Source organism: Balaenoptera physalus (genome assembly GCF_965194825.1).
Source record: "Balaenoptera physalus genome assembly, chromosome: 16".
In the NCBI taxonomy this organism is placed as follows: Eukaryota; Metazoa; Chordata; class Mammalia; order Artiodactyla; family Balaenopteridae; genus Balaenoptera; species Balaenoptera physalus.
This window is the reverse complement of record NC_138898.1, coordinates 26,874,356-26,896,128: the sequence shown is the minus strand read 5'-3', so window position 1 is coordinate 26,896,128 and position 21,773 is coordinate 26,874,356. Positions and strand designations below refer to the sequence as shown.

The 21,773-nt window shown below is 48.0% G+C and overlaps 1 protein-coding gene across 3 annotated transcripts in view; it reads left to right on the top strand.

The window, feature by feature from the left end:
• Positions 1–430: 430 nt before the first annotated feature.
• HCK (HCK proto-oncogene, Src family tyrosine kinase) overlaps positions 431–21,773 on the top strand; it is a gene marked incomplete at its 5' end in the record, with an annotated part of 45,323 nt that continues 23,980 nt past the window's right edge. For 2 of the 3 annotated variants that reach the window (XM_082429756.1, XM_082429755.1), the window contains 5 exons: positions 623–705; positions 15,158–15,275; positions 18,207–18,249; positions 18,615–18,714; positions 19,542–19,640. In XM_082429756.1, coding sequence (XP_082285882.1) covers positions 15,159–15,275; positions 18,207–18,249; positions 18,615–18,714; positions 19,542–19,640 — 359 coding nt within the window. Of the gene's footprint in view, positions 706–15,157; positions 15,276–18,206; positions 18,250–18,611; positions 18,715–19,541; positions 19,641–21,773 lie in introns of all 3 variants that reach the window. The other variant, XM_082429754.1, reaches the window with a different exon arrangement.

Sequence of the window (21,773 nt, the reverse complement as noted above, 5' to 3'; positions counted from 1 at the left end):
ATTCCTTCAGATGTGACATTCAAAATCCTTTGGGGCAGAATTAAGATCTCAGGAGGAGGAGATGAGGTGTGGGGTTCTCGGAAGGGTGGGGTTTAGAATCCTTTAGGGCAGGATTAGGGCGATGGGAGGCAGCGTTAGAATACATTGGGGGAGGTGTTAGGTTATTTGGGGGTTAGGACCTTTGAAGGACCGGTTAAAATTCTTGGGGGCGGGGTTATTATCCCTCAGGGACAAGGTTAGGATTCTTGGGGGCAGAGTTAGAAACCTTGGATGGGCGGTGTTTAAAAAAATCCTTAGGCGGCGGGATTAGGATTTTAGGAGGTGGGGACAGAGATTAGAGTCCCTGGGGTGGGGTTAGAATCTTCGGGGGCGGGTTTAAGACACTTGGGGGCGGGGTTAGCATCACTCCGGGCGCGGCTAAGGAGCCCAGATGGCCTGTGGGCGACACCGCGTCCCTGGTTCCAGCCCGGGCGCACCGCCGGGGACTCGAAGCAAGTGGGAGGGGACGCGGACAGTCCAGCACGAGAGGGGCCCCATAAGACGCGCGGCGCCGAAGCCCCTCGGAGCGCAGCCCCAGCCTCTTCTCGAAAGTCAGTCCATTTTCCCTAGGGCACGAGCGCCCGGGACGCCGGGGGCTGCCGAGCTGGGGGGGCGCTCGAGCTGCGAGGATCCGGGCTGCCCACGGGACGAGGAGCGGGCGCCCAGGTGAGTGCAGCGCACACGGGATCGGGGGCAGCGGCCCGTGACCCTCGGCCTGAGGGTCTTCGGGCTGCGGAGGGAACCCGGGGTGGTGAGCCGCGTAAGTTGGGTTGCCGGGGAGAGGGACCGTCGTGGGAGCGGCGGACAGGAGGTGGGATGCGGGGGCCGACCCGCGGGGGAGGGTGCCCAGATGAACAGCGGAATTGCCTGGCGGCGAGCCTGGGAAAGCTGTAGGGTGACTTTGTGCCTGAGCTGGCACTTCTCTAGGCAGTCCAGGTTCCCCTTTTGCAAAAGGAAAAAAAAAAAAGGGCTTCACGGAGCCCGGGAGGGGAAGGCCCTTACGGTTCCTGGTGGGGGTGGGTGACCGTCACGGTCACGGCGGGTTGGCAGCCATAGTGGGGAAGGGGACAGCTGGCCGTAGGCGTGACGGTGCAAGTCACACCCAGGCAGGGCTGCAGCTGGGTCCGCTCACTGAGCTCCCTCCTCCTCCCAGCTGGGCCCTGATCCCCAGGTGGTCTAGGTCAAACCCCAAAACCTCCTGGACAGACCACAGGATGCGTGGCCCCTCACTTTCCTCCTTGTGAGACCTTGGACAAGTCACTCTCCCTCCCAAAATTCCAATTTCCTTATCTGTCAAAGAGGGCTATTAAGTCTTTCTTCCAAGGCTGCAGTGAGCTAGAGTATGTTGTTAGAGGTCATGTAAGTGACAGTTTAGTGTAGTGGTTACGTAAAGGGTTTCTGGGAGCAACCTGTCTGTTGGACCTTGGGCAGCGGATTTAGCCTTTCTGTGCCTCCATTTCCACAACTGTAGGATGGGGATAATTCAAATATGGCTCCTTCATAGGGTTGTTTTGAAGATTAGATTGAGTTACTGAAGGAACGCTCTTAGAGCACTGTCTGACAGGTCTAATTGCTTAATACGGGTTAACTATTGTCATAGCTATTACAGTCTAGCCCGGTGGTTCTCATATTTTAGCAGAACACCAGAATCACCTGGAAGGCTTGTTAAAACACAGACTTCTGGGTCTTGACCCCAGAGTTCCTGACTCCGTAAGTCTGGCACAGGACCCCAAGAATTTGCACTCCCAGGTGATGCTGGTGCTGCTTGTTCAGGGGACACACTTTGAGGACCACTTTGGCCATCACAGAGAAAGCCCTCAAGAGATACTGGTTCTCTTCACTGCTTTCTTTTCACTATCCTTTTTCTGGGGGGGGGAGGCTGAGGTTAAAATACAGAAAAGTGAAGAGAATAATATATTAAATATCCCAGGAACCCACCACCCAGAATTAACAAATGTTCACATTTTGTCATGTTTGCTTCAGTTTTTAAAAAAATAAAATTACTAAAAGTAACAGTTAAAATGGAAGCCTCCCCACCTTGGATCCCTCTCAGTTCTGTTTCTCTTCCTCCCCAGAGGCAATCTCGGTCATGAATTACAGTGCTTCCTGTCTGTGCCTTTCAAAAATTTATTACATATATATGGGTACATAAACAATACATAAAATTGTTTTTCGTGTTTTAAGGATATACATAAATGCTATCTAACTGTGCGATTCTTCTGCAATTTCATTTTCCCCTGCCTTCTTATCATTAAGTTGTCAGGGTCTAGCCAGGATAAGAAACAGAGCTCTAGTTTATTCCTTTTAAGTGGAGGATCCCAGCAGGGGACCATCCTGCCTTACTTCTCATTCCCCTGGTGATGAACATACAGGTTATTCCAGGGGTTCACGACAACACACAATACTGCTGGGGCCAGCCTGGATGTGTGGTCTTGGGTGCGTGTACAGGTGTTTCTAGGGGAAAACACCAAGAGGCTGGATGGCTCTCCCGAGGGGCAGCTTTTGCGTATGAGGAGGACTGAGGCGTGAAAGGGTCACCCAGGGAGTCTGGGGCAGTGAAGAGAGAAGAAAGAATCTGGCTCTGCTGACCTTCCAGCTCTTTCTAGACCCAGGGCCACTGTCGCCTGTTCCCTGCTGCAGGAGGGCAAAGATCTTCATTCATCTCATTCACTATGACTGACACTTAGTAGATGCTGAAGCAGTGGAAGCATGAGTCTTTTGCTGTTGTTTGTTTTTTGTTTTTTTGACCACACTTCGCAGCTTGTGGGATCTCAGTTCTCCAACCAGGGATTGAACCCCGGCCACGGCAGTGAAAGCGCTGAGTCCTAACCACTGGACCGTCAGGGAATTCCTGGAAGCATGAATCTTTTAAAAAAATTTTGGATAACAAACATTTTAGCTTATTTTTATAGTCTTTTTTGAGCACATTTTATTTAACATAATTAGTGAAATGCTGCATATACAATTTTTATCCCACTTGTTTACTTAGTATTACATTGGAAGCATTTTTCCATGTCATTAAAACATCCTCGAATTTTGAATGGCTGAATAATATTCCACTGTTTGGATGCACCATAATTTGTTCAACCATCCTAGCAAAGCACTTTTATGTAGTTTGTAATGTTTAAAACGATTTTTAGATGAACTTCACATAACATTATAAAATTAACCATTTTAAAGTGAACAATGCAGTGGCATTTAGCACATTCACAGTGTTGTGCAATCAGCACCTCTGTGTAGTTCCAAAACATTTTCGTCATCCTAGAAGGAAACGCAGTACGCATTAAGCAGTTACTCTGTTCCTCCCTCCTCTCAGCCCTTGACAACCACCAACCTGCTTTTTTGTATCGCTGGATTAATTTATTCTGGATATTTCATGTAAATGGAATCACACAAAGCCACACCTTTTGTGACTGGCTTCTTGTTTTCAAGGTTCATCCAGTTAAATACTGACACATTTAATTCCTTTTATGGCTGAATAGTATTTCATTGTATGTATACGTTACAATTTGTTTATCCATTCATCTGTAGATGGAAATTCAGGTTGTTTCCACGTTTTGACTATTGTGAATGGTGCTGCTATGAACATGCATGTACATATATTTGAGCACCTGTTTTCAATTCCCTTGGGTATGTACTTAGGAGTTGAATTTCTGGGTCATATGGTAATTCCATGTTTAACTTCTGAGGAATCACCAAACTGTATTCCACTACTTTACATTCCCATCAGCAATGTACAAGGGTTCCAATTTCCCCACATTGTGGCCAACACTTGCTATTTTCCTTTTTAAAAAATTATTATTAGAGCCATCCTAATGGGCGTGGGAAGCATGAATCTTAATCTCACCCCAACCAGGATGCTCTGTGGGGCCCCTTACCCCAGAGGGTGAGGAGAAAGTTGTCTGCATTCAGAGGACTGGTCAGGGCTTGGACTTTAAACTCTTTTAGAAGTTAAGTCCCATGAGGGCACAGACATGTCTGTCTCCTAAACTACTGTATCTCTAACACCTGGCACCTGGCACATAGTAAGGCCTCTGAAAAATACGGAATTGAGGGACGTTGAACAGCCCCTCCCTCCCTTGCCTGGGAGGTATTTCAGCAAGTAGGTGTATTTCAATTGACCCCACAAAGTGATTCTTTTTAAATTAGTTGCTAACATTTAAAGTCAAGAGAGCTCACATAAATCTGGATTTCTGTCTTCTCTTGAAAAACTGGAAGAGCTGACAGTCCTGGGTCTAGAACCTTGGTCTCCTGTACTCCCCTGCTATTGACTCATGGCAGCGTTGGTGATGCTGAATGGGGCTGCCCTGTAGACTGCCCCTGAGCTGTCCACTTTGCAGCACCCTTGCCCGGACCACCTTCCTCATGTGGATGGCCCTGTGGGCCCCTATAGCCATTTGAATTTTCAAGCCCAGCCCTCCAATCATGACAAGGTCTCCCCTTATATAGAAAAGAAATGTCAGGCCCAGAGAGGGTAAGTAACTTTCCCAAAGTTACACAGAAAGTTAGTAGTACAGTCTCTCTTAGCCTCTGTCTTTCTAAGCAAACCCTCACAGCACTTTGATCCCCATCCCATTTCTCCAGTTTCCTCCACCCCAGGACTGGGAGTTTTAGTGTACTTTCAGAGACATGGGTAATGATACAGAAGAAACCCTTGCTTGAATGTAAAATGTGCCCTGTTCTTGGCAGTGGCTGTGGCCACACATGCTGCACCCTCTGGATGGCACTGCACTGGGGCTTGCATTCCTAATCCTGCCCTATGGCACCTGCCCGAGCTCCCACCATCACCATGAAATCCTTTGGTCCAGGAGACTTAGGTGCAACCAAGAGAATAGGAGATCCTCCCTCAATTCTGCCAGAGAAATGAAGCACAGTAGACAGAGCACAGGAGACCTGAGTTCGAGTGCTGACATTGCCTCGTACAAATTGTGATGCATCAGGCAAATTCCTCCACTCTCTGAGTCTCAATGTCCTCATCTAAAAAATGGGAATAAGAATACTGCCTCATGATTCATGCAGAACAGTATTCCTTTGATGTTAACACGCAAAAAAAATGATACTCCATATTTTCTATGGGTATATATGTCTCAGATCAAGTTGCCCCAGAAGCAGACCATAGAAAAGATTTCAAATGCATTTACTATTTAGTTTATTTGGGAGCAGATCCCAGAAAACCCTGGTAGGAGAGCGGGGAAGCAAAACAGAGGAGAGAAGGCAGCCAATCAAGGTGTGCTATCAAGCCAGTCCCACTGTGGGCACCTGGAGCTCATTTCCACTGGGAGCATTGGGAGCTGATGACCGCGCTTGAGAGGCAAAGGAACTGGGGTATTTATCCGCGTGCTCCTGTCAGCCACTGGTCGAGGGCTGCTCCCGAGGGATGGTGATTCTCTAGCACTTCCACTTGCCAAGCTCAAGGGCAGAGCAGGCACCAAGGGCCACAGAGAAATCTCTTAGGCAAAGAGATGCAGGTGCTAGCAGCTGGACGTCCAGCGAGTGTTCGGAAATGGTGAAGGGCTGAGCGATGGGGCAGAGCGCCGACAGCATCTTCTTTGATATAGTACATGTATGCAAACGCACGTGCAGAGGCTACCTGGAGGGGGGAGGGGTGGCCGTGGAGAGCCTGTAAAGGGTACCTTACAAGCCTTACTCCAAGGTTGCCTTAGATTTAGCTGTATTGTTTTCAATTTTTCTTTTTTTAAATTTTTTGGCCACCCCGGGAAGGCATGCAGGATCTCAGTTCCCCGACCAGGGATCAAACCCGGGTCCCCTGCCATGGAAGTGTGAAGTCTTAACCACTGGACCACCAGGGAAGTCCTTGTTTTCATTTTTAACAAGGACGGTGTATTGTTTTACTAGGTGATGAAAGGTAATTTTAAAAACAAAAACACATACCCACCAAAACAGAAAAGAATAGGCTCTGTCAACTATAAAAAAATAAGTGTAAAAGGGTCAGAGGATGTGTTTTTTTAGCTTTGAAGTTTCCATTTGCTGAGGACAGATTTGGGGGCAGCTGACCTCGGAGCATGTTGGGAGGTTGAAGTGAAAAGTTGCCCCTGGGGTGAACTGGCCACCATGTCCTTTCTGAAGGGGGCCACCTCCACTCAGCTTCAATCGAGGAAAAACTTTGTTCCTCTCCAAGCAGAGATAAACAAACATGGAGAGTCCTTCTCAGTTTAAAAACACATTTGTAACTATTGTTTAAATGGGGAAATCTAGGGCACCCTGGCAGCTAAAGGGCGCTTCGTTCAATTAGTCAAGAATTTATTGAGCACGTACTGTGTCCTAGTTTTGCACACTAGTATATAGCCATGTACCAAACAATCATTACCCTCATATATCTTACTTTCTATGGGAGGACAGATGATACATCCACAGGTAACAATAGGTGTGTTAGTTCAGGTCCTTTGAGAAGCAGACTCTCAGAGAGATTACATGTGCAAGAAATTGATTAGAAGGAATGCCTGTGGGAGAAGCTAGGAGAGGCTAGGAGAGCCATCAGATAGCAGGCACGTCTGAAGGAAGGAGGGAGGAAGGAAGAGAAGAAGCAAGGAAGGGAAGGTGGAAGTGTCTTAGACTGCAGGGAAGTTCTAAGGAAGGTTGCCAAGGCTGTCAAAGAGCCCTTAGCCAAAGTCTCCCAACAGCGGTCCGCCTGGCATGGGCCTGCCTCAGTATCCCCGCCACACTCAGTCCCTGGCTGGGAGCAGCCCATGGCAACAGGGATGTTCTTCAAAGCACAGCAGCTGGGGCCATTTGTCAATTCTGCTCTCGGTAGTTGGAGATCTGAGAGTCCCCTCCTCTTGGCTGCTACGTTAGGTGGTGGTTAAAGCCATGAAGAATAGAGCTGGGAAGGGGCCAGAAAGTGATGGGAGTTGGGGGCAGAGTTCCTATCTTAGCCAGGGTGATGAGGGAAGACCCCTCTGAGAAAGTGAGGTCTGCATGAAGAGAAAGAGGCTTTCTGGGTGACGAACATTCCAGAAAGCAGCATGTGCAATGGTCCTGAGGTGGACACATGGTTGGTGAGTTGAAGAGTAGCAAGAGGCTAGTGTGGCTGAAATGGAAAGATCAAGGGAGGGCTGGAGGAGACAGGACTGTGAGGTTGAGGGGACCCCAGGTCATGGAGCCTTGCCAGCCATGGAGGGGAGCTGGGCTTTTACTCCAAGTGAGATGGCAGCCCCAGGAGGTTCTGAGCAGAGGAGCGACATGACTTGACTTATATTTTTTAAAGGCTCACTTATCTGTAAGAGGCAGAATGGGGATTCAAACCCAGCTCTTTCTGGCTTCAAATCCCATCCTATGTTTTCCAAACTTCCCTGCCCCCTGCCTACCTTAAAGATAGTATTATTCTAAGGAGACTCGCAAGTGCCCTTGAGTTCTGGAGTTGACCAGGTGACCCAGAGGTAACACTGAACATGCTAAAAACTTAACTACATGTTTGGAACAAGTGGTTGGAACACATGCATCTCAGAGCCAACCCTCTGGCCAAGTGAGGCAAATGACCAAAGGCCCGAGTTCCTCTTCAGTGTGTTGCTCTGTCACTTGCTTTTGTGTAAACCAGGGCATGACACCCGCCCTCTCTGGGGCTGCTGCTCCCATCTGTAAAACAAAGGTCTCTCCAGTCCCTTCCTGTTTGCAAAGTCAAAGTTTTGAGCTCTTGATCAGAAAGAAGCTGAGGGTCAGAAAAGGGAAGAGATGGGGAGACAGGGGTGACCCCTAAATGTCCATTATGGATAACAGTCACTTGGAGGTTTGGCTGGTTCATTCAGAAGACAGTCAGGGAACTCGAGAAGAGGGAGCTGTAGGGCTCTGCACTCCTGAAAACTCTTCAGGGACTTGGTCCCTCATAGTGGAAGGCTTTCTCCCCCACCCCCATGGCTGAGCTATTCCGAGAAGGGAAGTTTCCTCTAACTGGACAGTCTTGAGCCCTGGGCCTCTGGCGGTCTGCCTTCCTAAGCTTCCTGTTTGTGTTACTCCTCCCCCCTCCCCTTTCCCCACTGCAGCTTCTGAGGCTGACCCAGTGGAGGATGAGAGGCAGGAGAGCTGAGTTCTTGCTCTACTTGCCACTGACCACCTGGGAATGCCCTCTGCCGTGGGCCTCCGTTTCCCCATCTGACAGATGGGTTCATAATTCTGGTCCTGCTGACTTCAGCCAAGTATGGTCAGGCCTAGAGAGGGTTGAACACAATATATTCATTCAACAAATATATATGGAGGGCCTAATACACGCCAGGCCCTTTCTAGGCATGGCTTCAGTGCCGTCAGCTTCATGGGGTCCATACTTCACACACCCTCACCTACTCTAATGGGTCTAGTACTCTCTTTACTTTCTTCTATCAAAACTTCCTATCAAGGCAGTCTTTCCCGTAAGCCATTAACACTTGAGTATGAATTGCAATCCCTTGTAAGAATTTCCTTTGCACTGGGCAGGACCCTTTGAGGTTTAAGGGAGCAGAAGTTCAACTCAGACTGGCTCAAACAGAAGAAGGAGGTTACTGGAAAGTCCACGAGCACATCAACTTCAGGCAGGGCTGGAGAATCTGTATTTCTTCATTTCTTGGCTCTGTTTTGCAACTGCAAGCCTCTTTTCCAGCCAAACAGATGATTCTCACAGGCCAGGATTGAGTCACATGCCCATCTCTGCTTCTATTACTGCAAGTCTGATTGGCCAGACTTGGTCACAGACCCACCCCTACAGCCAGAGGTTGAAGTCGGCTTTACCGCAATCCATGGGTTGAGAATGGGGGAGGGGTGGCTCCCAAAGAAAACTGGGGAGCTGTTGTCAGAAGAAGGAGGAGGAGATGCTACACAGGAAAGAACTATAGCTGTTCCCTTCAGAGAACTTATCACCAAACATCTCACTTCATATTTGGGGAAACTGAGGCCCAGAGAGAGGCTGGGACTTGCCTGAGGTCACACAGTGAATCTGTGGCAGAGGTGGGACCAAACTCCAGGGCTCCTCACCCCCAGCCCTCACAAGCCTCTGCTTGAGCCTAAAAGCTTCTAGAAAACCATTTCCCGCCTGCTCCACAGGCTGCACAGGCAGGACCTGGGCTTGGCTCTGAGAGTTCAGGAGGAGTCTCTGAGGCCTCCATAGCCAGCACAGTGACCACGGGAAGCAGCCAGGCCAAGCAAGCTGAACTTTCTCATTTCCCTTCCATGCAGCACCTGCAGAAGCTGAGGGGACGAGGAGCCGGTTTCAGGTCCCAGGAGATCAGCAGTGACCTGAGGAAGTGTCTTAGCCAGGGATCGGCTGTTCTAAGTTAGTCTGGGGCCAGGCAGGCCACTTCTGCTCTCAGAGCCTGGTTTCGAATCAGATTAGACAAGAAACGTGTGTTTTCAGAAATTTTAAAAAGCCTTTCACATCTCTGTCCCACAAGCTTGAGAAGCAAGTGCCTTCTATTATACAGGGAAGGAAATGAGGCTCAGAGAGGGGAAGTGACTTACTCAAGGTTACACAGCCAGTCAGTGGCAGAACTGGGATCCAAACCCAAGTATTCAGACCCCAGGTTTGACCTTCATTCCACTACATTGGTTGGTCTCAAATTTTAGTGTGATAAGAATCTCCTAAAGAATTGTTAGAAATGCAGATTACAGGCCTACATCGCCAGAAACTCTAGTTCATTCAATCCAGACTGTGGCCCAGGAATATGCAAGAATCAGTGAGGGCTCTTTGGGTACAAGTAGCAGAAATCCAACTGAAACTGGCTTAGGCAAAATTGAGAACTTACTTGCTCATGAATTAGAAAAATTCTGAGGTTGAAAAGTTTTAGGCACAGCTGGATCCAGGTGTTCAAACATGTCTTCAGGAATCACATTGTCTCCATTGCTCAGCTCTGCTGTCCTTTGTGATGGCTTCACTCAAAGGCAGTCCCTCCCTTCATGATGTCAGGATGGCTCCCAAGAGCTCCAGTTTTCTACATCCATATCTACATCTATACCCACATCTATACCTGCATCCACATCCACATCTACATCTACATCTATAGCTACATCCACATCTATACCTACATCTACATCTACATCCACATCTACACCTATATCTACACCCACATCCACATCCACATCTACACCCACATCCACATCCACATCTACACCTACATCCACATCCACATCTATACCTACATCTACATCTACATCCACATCTACACCTATATCTACACCCACATCCACATCCACAGCTACATCCACATCTACACCTACATCCACATCCACATCTACATCTGCATCCACATCCATATCTACACCTACATCCACATCCACATCTACACCTACATCCACATCCACATCCACATCCACATCTACACCTACATCCACATCCACATCTATAGCTACATCCACATCTACACCTACATCCACATCCACAGCTACAGCCACATCTACACCTACATCCACATCCACATTTATAGCTACATCCACATCTATAACTACATCTACATCCACATCCACATCTACATCCACATCTCCATCTACATCTATACCTACATCTACATCTATACCTACATCTACATCTATACCTACATCCACATCCACATCCACATCTACATCTACATCTACATCCACATCCACATCTACATCCACATCTATACCTACATCTACATTCACATCCACATCAACGCTTATGGAAAGAGAGTGCCTTTTCCCTAATTTTTCCAACAAAACCCCAGGGCAGACTCTGCCTCGGCTAGGATCACATACATACCTATAACTGAACCAAGCACCATTGGTTGTCGGGGGACATGGAATTCTCTAATGGGCTGGGCCTGTACCAAGTTGTCAACCCCTGAAGGCAAGGGTGGGGTTAGCCCCCTGAAACCCCACTGTGTGGGAGAAGCTGGGTGCCCAAGGAATATCCAGGCACTGTTATCAGAAGAGGGATGGATGCTGAGGAAGCAAGAGCAAAAAATGTTCACTATGCCCGGTTCTCAATTAGAATGATCACGTGAATCACCTGAGCCTTGTTAAAACGCACATTCTGATTTGGGAGGTGGGGCCCGAGATTGCATTTCTAACACCTCCGGTACCATGATGCTGCTGGTCTTCATGCTGGCCACACTCTGAGTAGCCAGGCACTCTGTTACATTTCTAACTCACTTCAAGCAGCTGTGCAGTCCCCACTCTGCAGAGAAGCCCTGGGATATATAAACCTCTTCCCTCGCCCTCTCCCCACCCCCATCCCATGGTTTCCAAACCCACCCAAACATCAGCGTCATCTATTTGGGAACGACTTGTCAACATATAGCAGACTTTGCTGCCAAATCACTGTTCACTGTGTTCTTCAGTGACCTTTATAGGATGATCCGCCTAATAAATTCTCTTTTGAATTTAGTGCTCAAAAAATATTTGTTTCTCTCAGTAAATTGCCATGCTTCCTGGGATTTTATGTTAACAATGTACAAATTCCCATTTTTATCTTGGCTGCTAGGAAACTCAGAGATAAATCTAGTACCCAATGGCAGTAGCAGTAGCACCCTAGGCTTCTGGTTCAATAATCTTTCCTTTCTAAATTGTGTAGCATAACCCTTTTTGAATCTTGAAGTGCTCTGTATATGGTTTAATATTATAAGCTCCCTCAAATCCTTTTTGAAAGTCAGTGCTTCTTTGGAACATTCTTGAGTTTCCCCAAATCTTTATTGAAATCCTTCCCATTCTTCAAAATGCAACTCAGTATCCTGCTGCTCAATTATTATAAACAGGTTGTTATTCCTGTGAACAAACTAACATACACATGTTAGTGGCAGAACCCGGATATATATTCATTTTACAAAATGGCTTGATATTATATATGTTTTGCAGTTTGCTTTCCTCACTCAATAAGTATTTTAGCAGTCTTTGCGTGGCTCTGACTGTCCTTGCCAATCCCTAACAGCTTCTTGCGAATGTAGTTCTGTATGTCCAGCCTTCCCATCCCAACTGGAGCAGGAACCAGGTCCTGATGCTTTTACTTTGGCCTGACTACATAAAGCGTGGGCTCTGGGCATGCATTTACTCACTAACTGTGCATTATGCTCCTACCGTGTGCCAGGGAGGCACTGAGCTAAGCGCTGAGGGACACAGACATGAACAAGACCAGCCTCTGCTGTGCTGTAGAGATGGAAACGTTCTGTATCTGCACCGCTGAGTACAGTAGCTTGAGCCACAGACAGCTCTTGAGCACGTGAAACACGGCGAGTCCTAGCTGAGATGTGCTGTACGTGTAAAACACACCCTGGGATGTGAAGACTCAGCAGGAAAAAGAAAATATATGTATAAAGTATCTCAATGATAATTTTATATTGATTACATGTTAATAATTTTGACATATTGGGAAAAATAAATACATCTTAAAATTAATTCCCTTGTTTCTTTTTACCTTGAAAAAATATGGCTGTAGAAAATGTTTAATTATATACGTGGCTCATGTTACATTGCTAGGTCTAGTGGTCATGAAAATAAGCATTTCTGAGGCCGCTCCAGACCAGGCAGTAGAATGGTTCTCTTGGCTCAGGGGGAAATCACATTTTATGCAAATTTGACTCCTGCCAGTATATCACTTTAAAAAAAAAAAAAAACTTTATTGTGCAAAAATTGAACTAATGGGAATTCCCTATTTTAAAAAGTTAACTTCTAGAGTATTGTGGTATCTCTAAACTTGTAGGCCAGAGGACTTGCAAACAGTGCTTACTTTATGCTCCAGGGCAGTGCCACATCTGCTAGTGAACGGAAATGGTCATGGTTGACATTTCTGTCGCGCTTATTGTGCGGCAGACACCTTTACACTTCTCAACTCATCTGTGATTGCAGCCACCCCGGGAGGTAGAACCCCACCATCCATGTATCATGCATGTTCATGCCTTGGGAGACCCATCCCTGAAGACCCTGTGGCCATGCTGAATATGTAAATTGATGATGTAAGGCATACCAAATAGGTGCTCAGAGAGGTGGAGGGAGCTGCTCTACCTCACACAGCCATGCTCTTCCCAGAACACCCTTAAGTTAATCAAAATATACGAAACGTAATATAATTGTATGTCATACAAAACCACACAATATGCTGTTTTATTTCCCACAACTGTAAACCATATTTATCGCAAGTCAGAGAGGTATTGGTTTTTGTTTTCAATGCATACAAGTACATTATAAAGCACTGATTAATTGCAGTAATTTCTCAAAATAATGATCTAGCACTCCAGGAGTCTGGATTAGTTCCTTACTTTATTCACAAAAGGCGAATGAAGCAAAAACCGCTTAAGTCTTGATGTGGTAAACTGTTCCCAGTTCCCACCAGGACAGACAAAAAACATCCTTGTAAATAAAAAGAATCTTTAAAAAAAAAATAACTCTCGTAAACCTAGGAATTTGGGGTTATTTCTTAAGCCACAAGCACATGTTTATTTTAACAAGATAAGTATAACTGAGTTCTAACTTCTTTAGAAGAAATTGTGATTGTGTAGAGATGAGGAAAACAATTACTTCCTTATGCGGCTGCTCACAGCCTATCTTCTCAGCAAATACATGTGCACATTTTGAGAAAAGAAAGAAAAAGTTTCTGCCACTTTAACAATTAAGTTTTGACTCTGATCAGGTAAAAGTGTTTTCTTTAAGTGTCTTTAAATTTGATTAATCCACCAGCAAAGTCTGTCAGCTCTACCTCCAAAATGTCCCCCGAATCTGTCCACTTCTTACCCCCTCAATAGCCACCACCCCGGGCCAGGCCACCATCCTCTCAAGCCTGGACCCCTGCAGTGGATGGGGCTCCCTGCCCTGCTCACTAAAGTCCATACTCCACCGAGCAGCCAGTGGGATTATTTAAAGTACACACTGAACCCCGTCATCTTTCTGCTTGAAACTTTCCATGGTTTCCCATCATCCTTAGAGTCAAATCCAAACTCCTCACAAGCTGGGGCACCCTCGTCACATGCTATCCTCTCCCTCCTGCCTGTGGTCTCCAGTCACACTGGCCTCCTTTCAGTGCCTCCTTTCAGTGCCTGATTCTCTTCAAGCACATTCCTTTGCACTTGCTGTTCCCTCTGCCTGGAACACTGTTCCCTAAGAGTGTTACATAACTGGCTCCTTTGTGTCAGTCAGGCCCCAGGTCCAATATCACCTCCCGAGAGAGGCCTTCCCCAACCGCCCTGTGTAAAGAGGGCCCGCATAGTTGTTCCCGATCACATCCTCTTTTATCGTCCTCACACTTTTCGCTAACTGAATTTATCTTGTTATTTATTTGTTACCTGTTTATCGTCTGTGTCTCCCATCCATCTCCAGAGTAAGCTCCGTAAGGGCATGAATTTGCTTGTCTTAATCATGGTTTAGAAAAGTGCTCAGTAAATGTTTGCTGAGTAAATGAATGGTTGAATGACCAAATAAATCCATGAGAGAAAGAAGGGAAGGAAGAAAAACAGAAAAAGAGGTGGGGGTGGGGAGGGAGGGAAGAAGGAGGGAAGCTGTTAGAAGGCAATTATAAAATGATATGAGGAATATGGTGACCTTGATTGTTTGAGCCACATTATGTGACCTGATCTTTATCATTTAATATAAAATGTTCACATTATATAATGAGAGTATAGTTTTACTTTACCATTTGCTCTGAGCCTGACTCTGTGTTGAGTATTTCCCCACCCACGTGCTTGCTCATCCTCCCAACACCCGGCGAGTAGGTTGCATTATTATCCCCATTTCGCTGATGAGGAACTGAGACTGGGGAGCAGGGGGAGTGGTAAGTGAGCTGCTAGTCGGGGAGGGAGGGGCCAAGCGTCAGCTCAGGCTTTCTGACCCCAGAGCTGGCAGCTCCCACCCACCCCCCCACTCTGCTCTGAGGCTCCATCTGTTGAATTTCAATGATCATCACGATTTATTCTCTGAATAAACTCCCCATCGCAGGGGTCCTTGGTAGCATGACTACGACAGCTTGTCAGCTCTGCGTGGGTGCGGGCCAGACGGGGTGTGGGGAAGCCCAGAGATGACAAGGGCAGAGTGAGCTCCACGTGGCCAGGGTGGGGTGAGGGGGGCAGAGAGGGGAAGGGGAGACAGGGAAGGTGACGGGGTGCCAGCCTGGGAACAGAGGGTCTAGAACCCAGCATCAAAGACTCCCCCGTGTGGGGCTTAGAGCAAGTGGGGCTCATCTCCCTTCTCTCTACCACAGGATGGGGTGTGTGAAGTCCAAGTTCCTCCGGGATGGAGGCAAGGTCTCAAAAACGGAGCCCAACACCAGCCCACACAACCCTTTGTATGTGCCGGATCCCACGTCCTCGGGCAAGCGGGTGAGTGGGGGAAGAAAGGGGAGACCGGTGGCAGCCCGGGGGCTGCCCCAAACTGCCCTCACCGCTTCCTGTTTTCCCAAGGGCGAGCAGGGTGAGTCTGGGGTAAAATGGAGCTGACCGGTCGCTGGCAGCTCCCTGACTCCCCAGGATACACCTGCACCGAGTACCCAGGGCAGGGATGTCACTGCTCCTTGTCCCACTGCCCAGGCCTTGGCCCATCAGCCTGGGTGACCAGGTCCCAGGGGGCATGGCCGGCCTCACACCTAGGACGTACCATAAGCAGTACTGAGAGTAATGAGTGAGCAGGTTAGTGACAACAGCAGTTGAAGTAATGACAGGAATGATGACAGTATCAGCGTCACGACAATAACTGTAATAACAATGGTAGCAATAACAGTAACAACAATACTAGTGGGAATATAACAGCAATAGCAGTAGGAACAAAAGCAGAAAGAGTAAATGAGAGAAGTGGTAATATTAGCAGAGGTTATTTGCTTACTTCTCTTACACTTCTACAGAGCTGACGATGAACCAAGCCCTACCTTAAGGGCATTGCTGTTATTAACACCTTTAATCCTCACAGTAGTGCTCTTGTAGGTCACAATTTGTATTATACCCATTTTACAGATGAGACACAGAGAGGTTAAATAACTTGCTGAAGACCACCTGGTTGTAAGGGTTCAAACTTGGGCAGTGCAGGTTCCAATGTCCCAGGGGTAGGTGCAAGAGTAACAGAGCCAAATGCTAGTGTCAGGAACAGTAGTCATGGTGGCAATAGTGGGGGTCGTGGGAGCAGTAGTTGCCATAGAAGTAGCCCCACTAGTAATGGTAGTTGTGATAGTCAGAAGAGCCGTAGCAGTAGTAATAGTGGTGATGACAATAATCGTACTAGTAAAGGGACAACAGTACTAAGAGCAGCAATAACAGTTGTAATAATCATTACTGTTCTTTGAAAACCTACTATGTTCGGGGCACTGGAGTGAGGTATTTCTGTTCATTAATCCTCACCAAACACTGAGGCTGGAGTTACGCTACTTTACAGCCAGGCTGACTGAGGCTCAAAGAGGTTAAATGGCTCCCTGGGCTCATACCGCTGGGAAGCAGCAGAGCTGGGTCTCCCTAAACTCAAGGCTGGGTTCTCTCTCCTCTGGGATCCTTTCGTCCATCCCCTTACCTGAGGCTGTCCAGGAAGGACAGCCTCTGCTCGCTGCCTGCAGAGGCAGGGGTGCACTCCTTCCTGGCGCCCCTTAGAAGGTTCTTCCTTGTATTGAAGGGAGGTATATTACCCCATAACCCTTACTCCTGGATCACATACCTGCCCCTTAGTCCTGCCCCAAACACATGGAAATGGGAGAAGAGTGGAATACTCACTTCCCTCCTTCTGACACTTGACATCTATTAATACAGCCTAAGGTTACACGAGATCCTGAGCTGACATCCTAAACCCTAAGTCACTCCCAGGTCTGCTTCTCACCTGGCCTGCATGGCCCTGGGCCCTTTTTGTGGCCAGGGCTCCAGGTTCTCAGGTTCTCTGAGGCCTTCTGGCTTGTCAACAGTGGGAAGCAGAGGATTTTCTCCCACCAGTTTTTGGCTGTTCTCTCTGAGCATCAGGTTTAAGGGACACTATTATCAACCATTCATTGTTCCCCTCATGCAGAGCACTGGTTCAGCAGTCAGTTAGTAACTGAGAAAGGGCTCCCAGGTCAAATCAGTTTGCAAAACACTGGGCCAAACACTCCTTCCCTGTAGGACTCAGAGCCTTTATAAATCTTTGTAATGGGCTTCGTGAATCTCCCCAAAAAAGAATATACTTCTTAGTGTTTCCCAAACCTATTTCTTTAAATTAATGTTTACTTATGTGTGTAACACACAAATTCATTCTCCTTGAAAATAAAAATCACAGATTTCAGTGAAAGCTACAGTCTCTGCTGACCAATGCCCCCCTCCCTAGAAATACCACACCCTACCTCAGAGGTATCAGCTGTTGTCAGTTTGGCGTGGAACCTTGAAAACCTTTTCCTATGAATTTACACTCACACGTGTACAGTATGTGTCCACAGAAAGTGTTTAGGATGTTTGAGTATGTGTTTTATATCAATGTATCATGTTTACCATTCTGAAGAACTAGCTTTGTTTACTCAACAATATATTTTTGAGGTCTCGTTGTGTCAGGAATGAAGCGGCCTCCGTCTTATAAGGGCTGCTTAGAGCACCACAGTGTAGGCACCAATTCCCCTTTGTACAGACACTTAGGTTGTTCCACATATATAGTGGAGCCTTTATTCATGGGCCATGTTGGTAGACCTAGGGTTTCTTCAAACATAGCTTGGAAAACACTGATCTGGACCAAGCCCCTCACTGTATGCCGAGGGTAAGACACAAGTACGTCCCGCAGTACGTCCAAGGCTGAAGGCAGAGACTACAACCCAAGAGACCTGCATCCTTGTGCTGGCTGTGCCCCTAATGTGCTGTGTTACCTTGGGCACTTCCCAGCCCTCTCTGGGCCTCCTCCCATGACTCACGGGGCTGGGATATCCTTTTTTTTTTTTTTTAATTTATTTATTATTTATTTATTAATTAATTTATGGCTGTGTTGGGTCTTCGTTTCTGTGCGAGGGCTTTCTCTAGTTGTGGCAAGCGGGGACCACTCTTCATTGCGGTGCGCGGGCCTCTCCCTATCGCGGCCTCTCCTGTTGCAGAGCACAGGCTCCAGACGCGCAGGCTCAGTAGTTGTGGCACACGGGCCCAGTTGCTCCGCGGCATGTGGGATCTTCCCAGACCGGGGCACGAACCCGTGTCCCCTGCATTGGCAGGCAGACTCTCAACCACTGCGCCACCAGGGAAGCCCTGGGATATCTTTTTTGACACAGACCTTCCATGGCTACACACACACTATTGGATTCATCCCCTTCTCCCATTTCTTCCCCACAGTGGCCTGACAGTAGCAACGGCAACCCACCAGGGTCCACAGAGGGTAAGTAGCTGGCAAGCACATGTAGTGGAGTCGTGTTATGTAGCGGATTAGGTTAGGTTCTCAGTCAGAGCTTGAGGCAAAAATCCCAAACAGTCAAAACCACTCTTGAAAATCCCATAAATTTCCCCCGAAGTACTTAGTACAGGCTATTGTTTTTCTATAATGTTGTTTCATAACATGAACAAAACTCCGTTAGCTTTAAAATCAAGAATCGCACCCGGCATGGCAAGATGCTTACTTATATCACGAGACAGACACATCGAGGGGTCCAGGGCTGGGTGCCAGGTGTTGGGGTGGGAAACACCCAGGACTGTGGGTGTGCTCAGATAAAGCCTCACCATCCCACATGTCTCTCTTCCCAGCAGGTTCTGAGGAGATCACTGTGGTTGCCTTGTATGATTACGAGGCCATTCACCATGAAGACCTCAGTTTCCAGAAGGGGGACCAGATGGTGGTCCTGGAAGAGTGAGTTCCCATTCCACTCGCCTCTAAGACATACCTATCTCCAATACTCAGTTATGCTCTCTTGTGCTTCAGTAAAGGACCTGATAAACTATATTACACTAGGGTGTAAATGACTGATGAGAACCTGATCGTAATAAAGGAAGAAGAGTTTGCTGTTAACCTGGCTTACAGCCACAGTAAAGGGGCTTGCATACTTGCTAATGGCACATCCAGGCAAGGATGGACCGTAGAAAGTGCTTTCTCAGGGAAGCCTTCCTTGGGCTCCTATGATTAAGCTTCAGCCTTACCTATGGACCAGACCCCGCTGAGGTGACTTTGCATTCAGAAATCCATGGATCTCTGAGCTTGCTACCTCCAATCTCCTACCATCTTCACCATCGGTGGATGTAGTGTCTAGTATGTCCTGGGGCCCAAGGATGGGAGTGGTTATGCTTGGTCAGACTCCTGAGCCCACTCCTTCTGGCTCTCAGCCCCAACGAGCCACTGTGAGTCTGCCATGGGCATAGGGCCCCACCTTACATATGGCTAATAAGGCCAAGGCCGCAAGTCCAGGGAATAAGAGTGAGGCCAAAGACCTAGGACTCTGAATGCAGGGACAGGGCTTGATTCCAGCCCTGGGCGGACCCTCAGAGACACAGTGGGGATTGTTGTAAAGGTATTTACCTTAATCACGGGGTGAAGGCTGGGGGCTGGGACAGTAGCGGCCCTGCCCCTCACCCTACCAGCTTCCTGGGGTTGGGGGTATTCCAGGCCAAGGCTGGGGGGCCTAAGAGGACCAGGAGTGGTCCTCCTGCCCTCCGACCCCTTTGCTTCCTCCTGTCCCTCAGATCTGGGGAGTGGTGGAGAGCACGATCCCTGGCTACCCGGAAAGAGGGCTACATCCCAAGCAACTACGTTGCCCGAGTCAACTCTCTGGAGACAGAGGAGTGAGTATTCTATTTCCCTACCCTCCAGAAGGAAGCATGAACAGAGCCAGCCTTGCTCCGGCCCCAGGGCCTTTGCACTCACTGTGTCCCCTGCCTGGCACACTCTTCCTAGGGCTCTTTGCCTGGCTGGCTCCTTCTCATCTTTCCAGTCTCAGAGAGGCCTTCCCAGTCTCAAGCAGGTCCCCTCTGAGACTCTCTCTCTCTCATGGTAACCTGTTTTACTCCCTTCTAGACACTTCTCACTAGCAAAAATGATCTTGTTTCCTTGGTTGTTCACGGGTTCACTGTCTGCCTCCCGCACTAGAACGAGAGTACGTGAGGGCAGGGACCTTTTCTGTCTGCTGCCGCATCCTCGGCACAGGCTGGCATGCAGTAGGTGCTCAATGAATATTTGTTGGATGAAGTATACGGCTGTGCCGAAGAGCATCCTCTGAGAGGCAAGCCAGCCCATACCCGGCCGGTCACCCCTCACGTGACTCATCAGCACACATGTGCCTGTGCCTCACCGAGCCCTGTGCCAGGCGGGGGCTGCAGGGTCCATGAGACATCCCCCACTCTCAAGGAGATCCCCGTAACCCATCATTCTTGACTGCAGGCTCTTTGTGTCCTCCTTGACTCTGAAAACATAGACAGTTAGACTTCATCCATCCATCCGTCCACCCAATCATCCCACAGACACTTGTTGAGCACCTACTGTACCCCCAGCCCTATTCCAGGGATACTGGGTGACTCAGGCAGGCTTCCTCCCTGGAGATGTTCACAGTGTGGGTGGTGAGACTGACAAGTAAAAAGATGGCTACACTATAGGGTGGCGATAGATCCAATTCAGAATCAGCCAGTCAAAAAGTTGAAACCTGACAGTCCCCATGGTTTTATCTCCTTTGCCTCCTCCCTCTGGCTAGATGGTATTGAGGGTTTGGGATACTTGTCTGTTAAAAATTAAAATGTTTGGGCTTTCCCCATCTTAAAGTCACCCCTTTCTTAGTGCTCATGAAACCTCTTTGCCCTATGAAATCTCCCCTCTGTGGCCGTAAGGAAGCCCCCACTCCCACTGCTGACCTTCTGTCCTGGAACTCCCCCAGCACACCCCCTACGTGCTGCAGGGGGTCTTGGCTGCTTCTCTCTCCTTCTCGGCTTTCTGCTGGGGCGTCCGTGCGCTCTCCCCACTCAGGGCTCTGAGCACTTACAGAACCCCTGCGCCACACCTCACCTCGCAGCAGCCTTGGAAGAGGCATGGCTGGTATTACTCCTTAAAGGCAACATAATTGCTAAGCGGAAAAGGCTGGGTGCAGAGGACATCTCTGGTGGGTTATCATTTAGGTGATAACCTAAATGGCTGGTTCTCGAACTTGAGTGCATCAGCAGCACCTAGACGGCTGGTGAAAACACTGGTTTCTGGCCCCCACTCCCTGATTATCTGATTCATAATTTGCATTTCTAACAAGTTCTCAGGTGAGACAGATGCTGTTGGTCCAGGGACCCACCTTGAGAACCACTTACCTAAATACCTATGTGAGTCTTACACTCCTGGGTTCTTGTGTCTGCATCAAGAAACTGCTCACAGAGGCTGCCTCTGGGGAGGGCAGCTGGGGCACTGGAATCAGCATGGGATGAGATCTTATTTCCTCATCTGCCTTGAAATAGGCAATATTTTCAAATGTTTCAAAATGCAAATGGTGCAGAACGACATAGAATAAAGAGTGAAAAGTGTTCCTCCCACCCTATCCCCACCCAGCTACTTCCCTTCCAGAAGCAACCAGTTTCTTGTATGTCCTCCCAAATGCTTTATACTTGATTAAGAAAATACATCTTTCTCCCTCCATTTTACACAAGTGGTAGATTGAACACACACTGTTCTGCTCCTTTTGTTCAGGTCTTCCGTGCAGCACCTGCAGTATTCCTCCTTTTCACAGCTGCAGCATCTGGCACGTAGATGCCCCACTATCCCCTGCCAGTGGTCACTTAAGCTGCTTCCAGTCTTGTGCTGCAGTGAATCTCCTTGTGTATATGTCACTTCTCCCTGTGCAAGATCGGTGGGATAACTTCCTAGGGATGGAATTGCCAGGGAGATAGCTCTTACTCTGTACCCTTTAACATTGCTTGAACATTTTACCATGGCATTAATTACTTTAC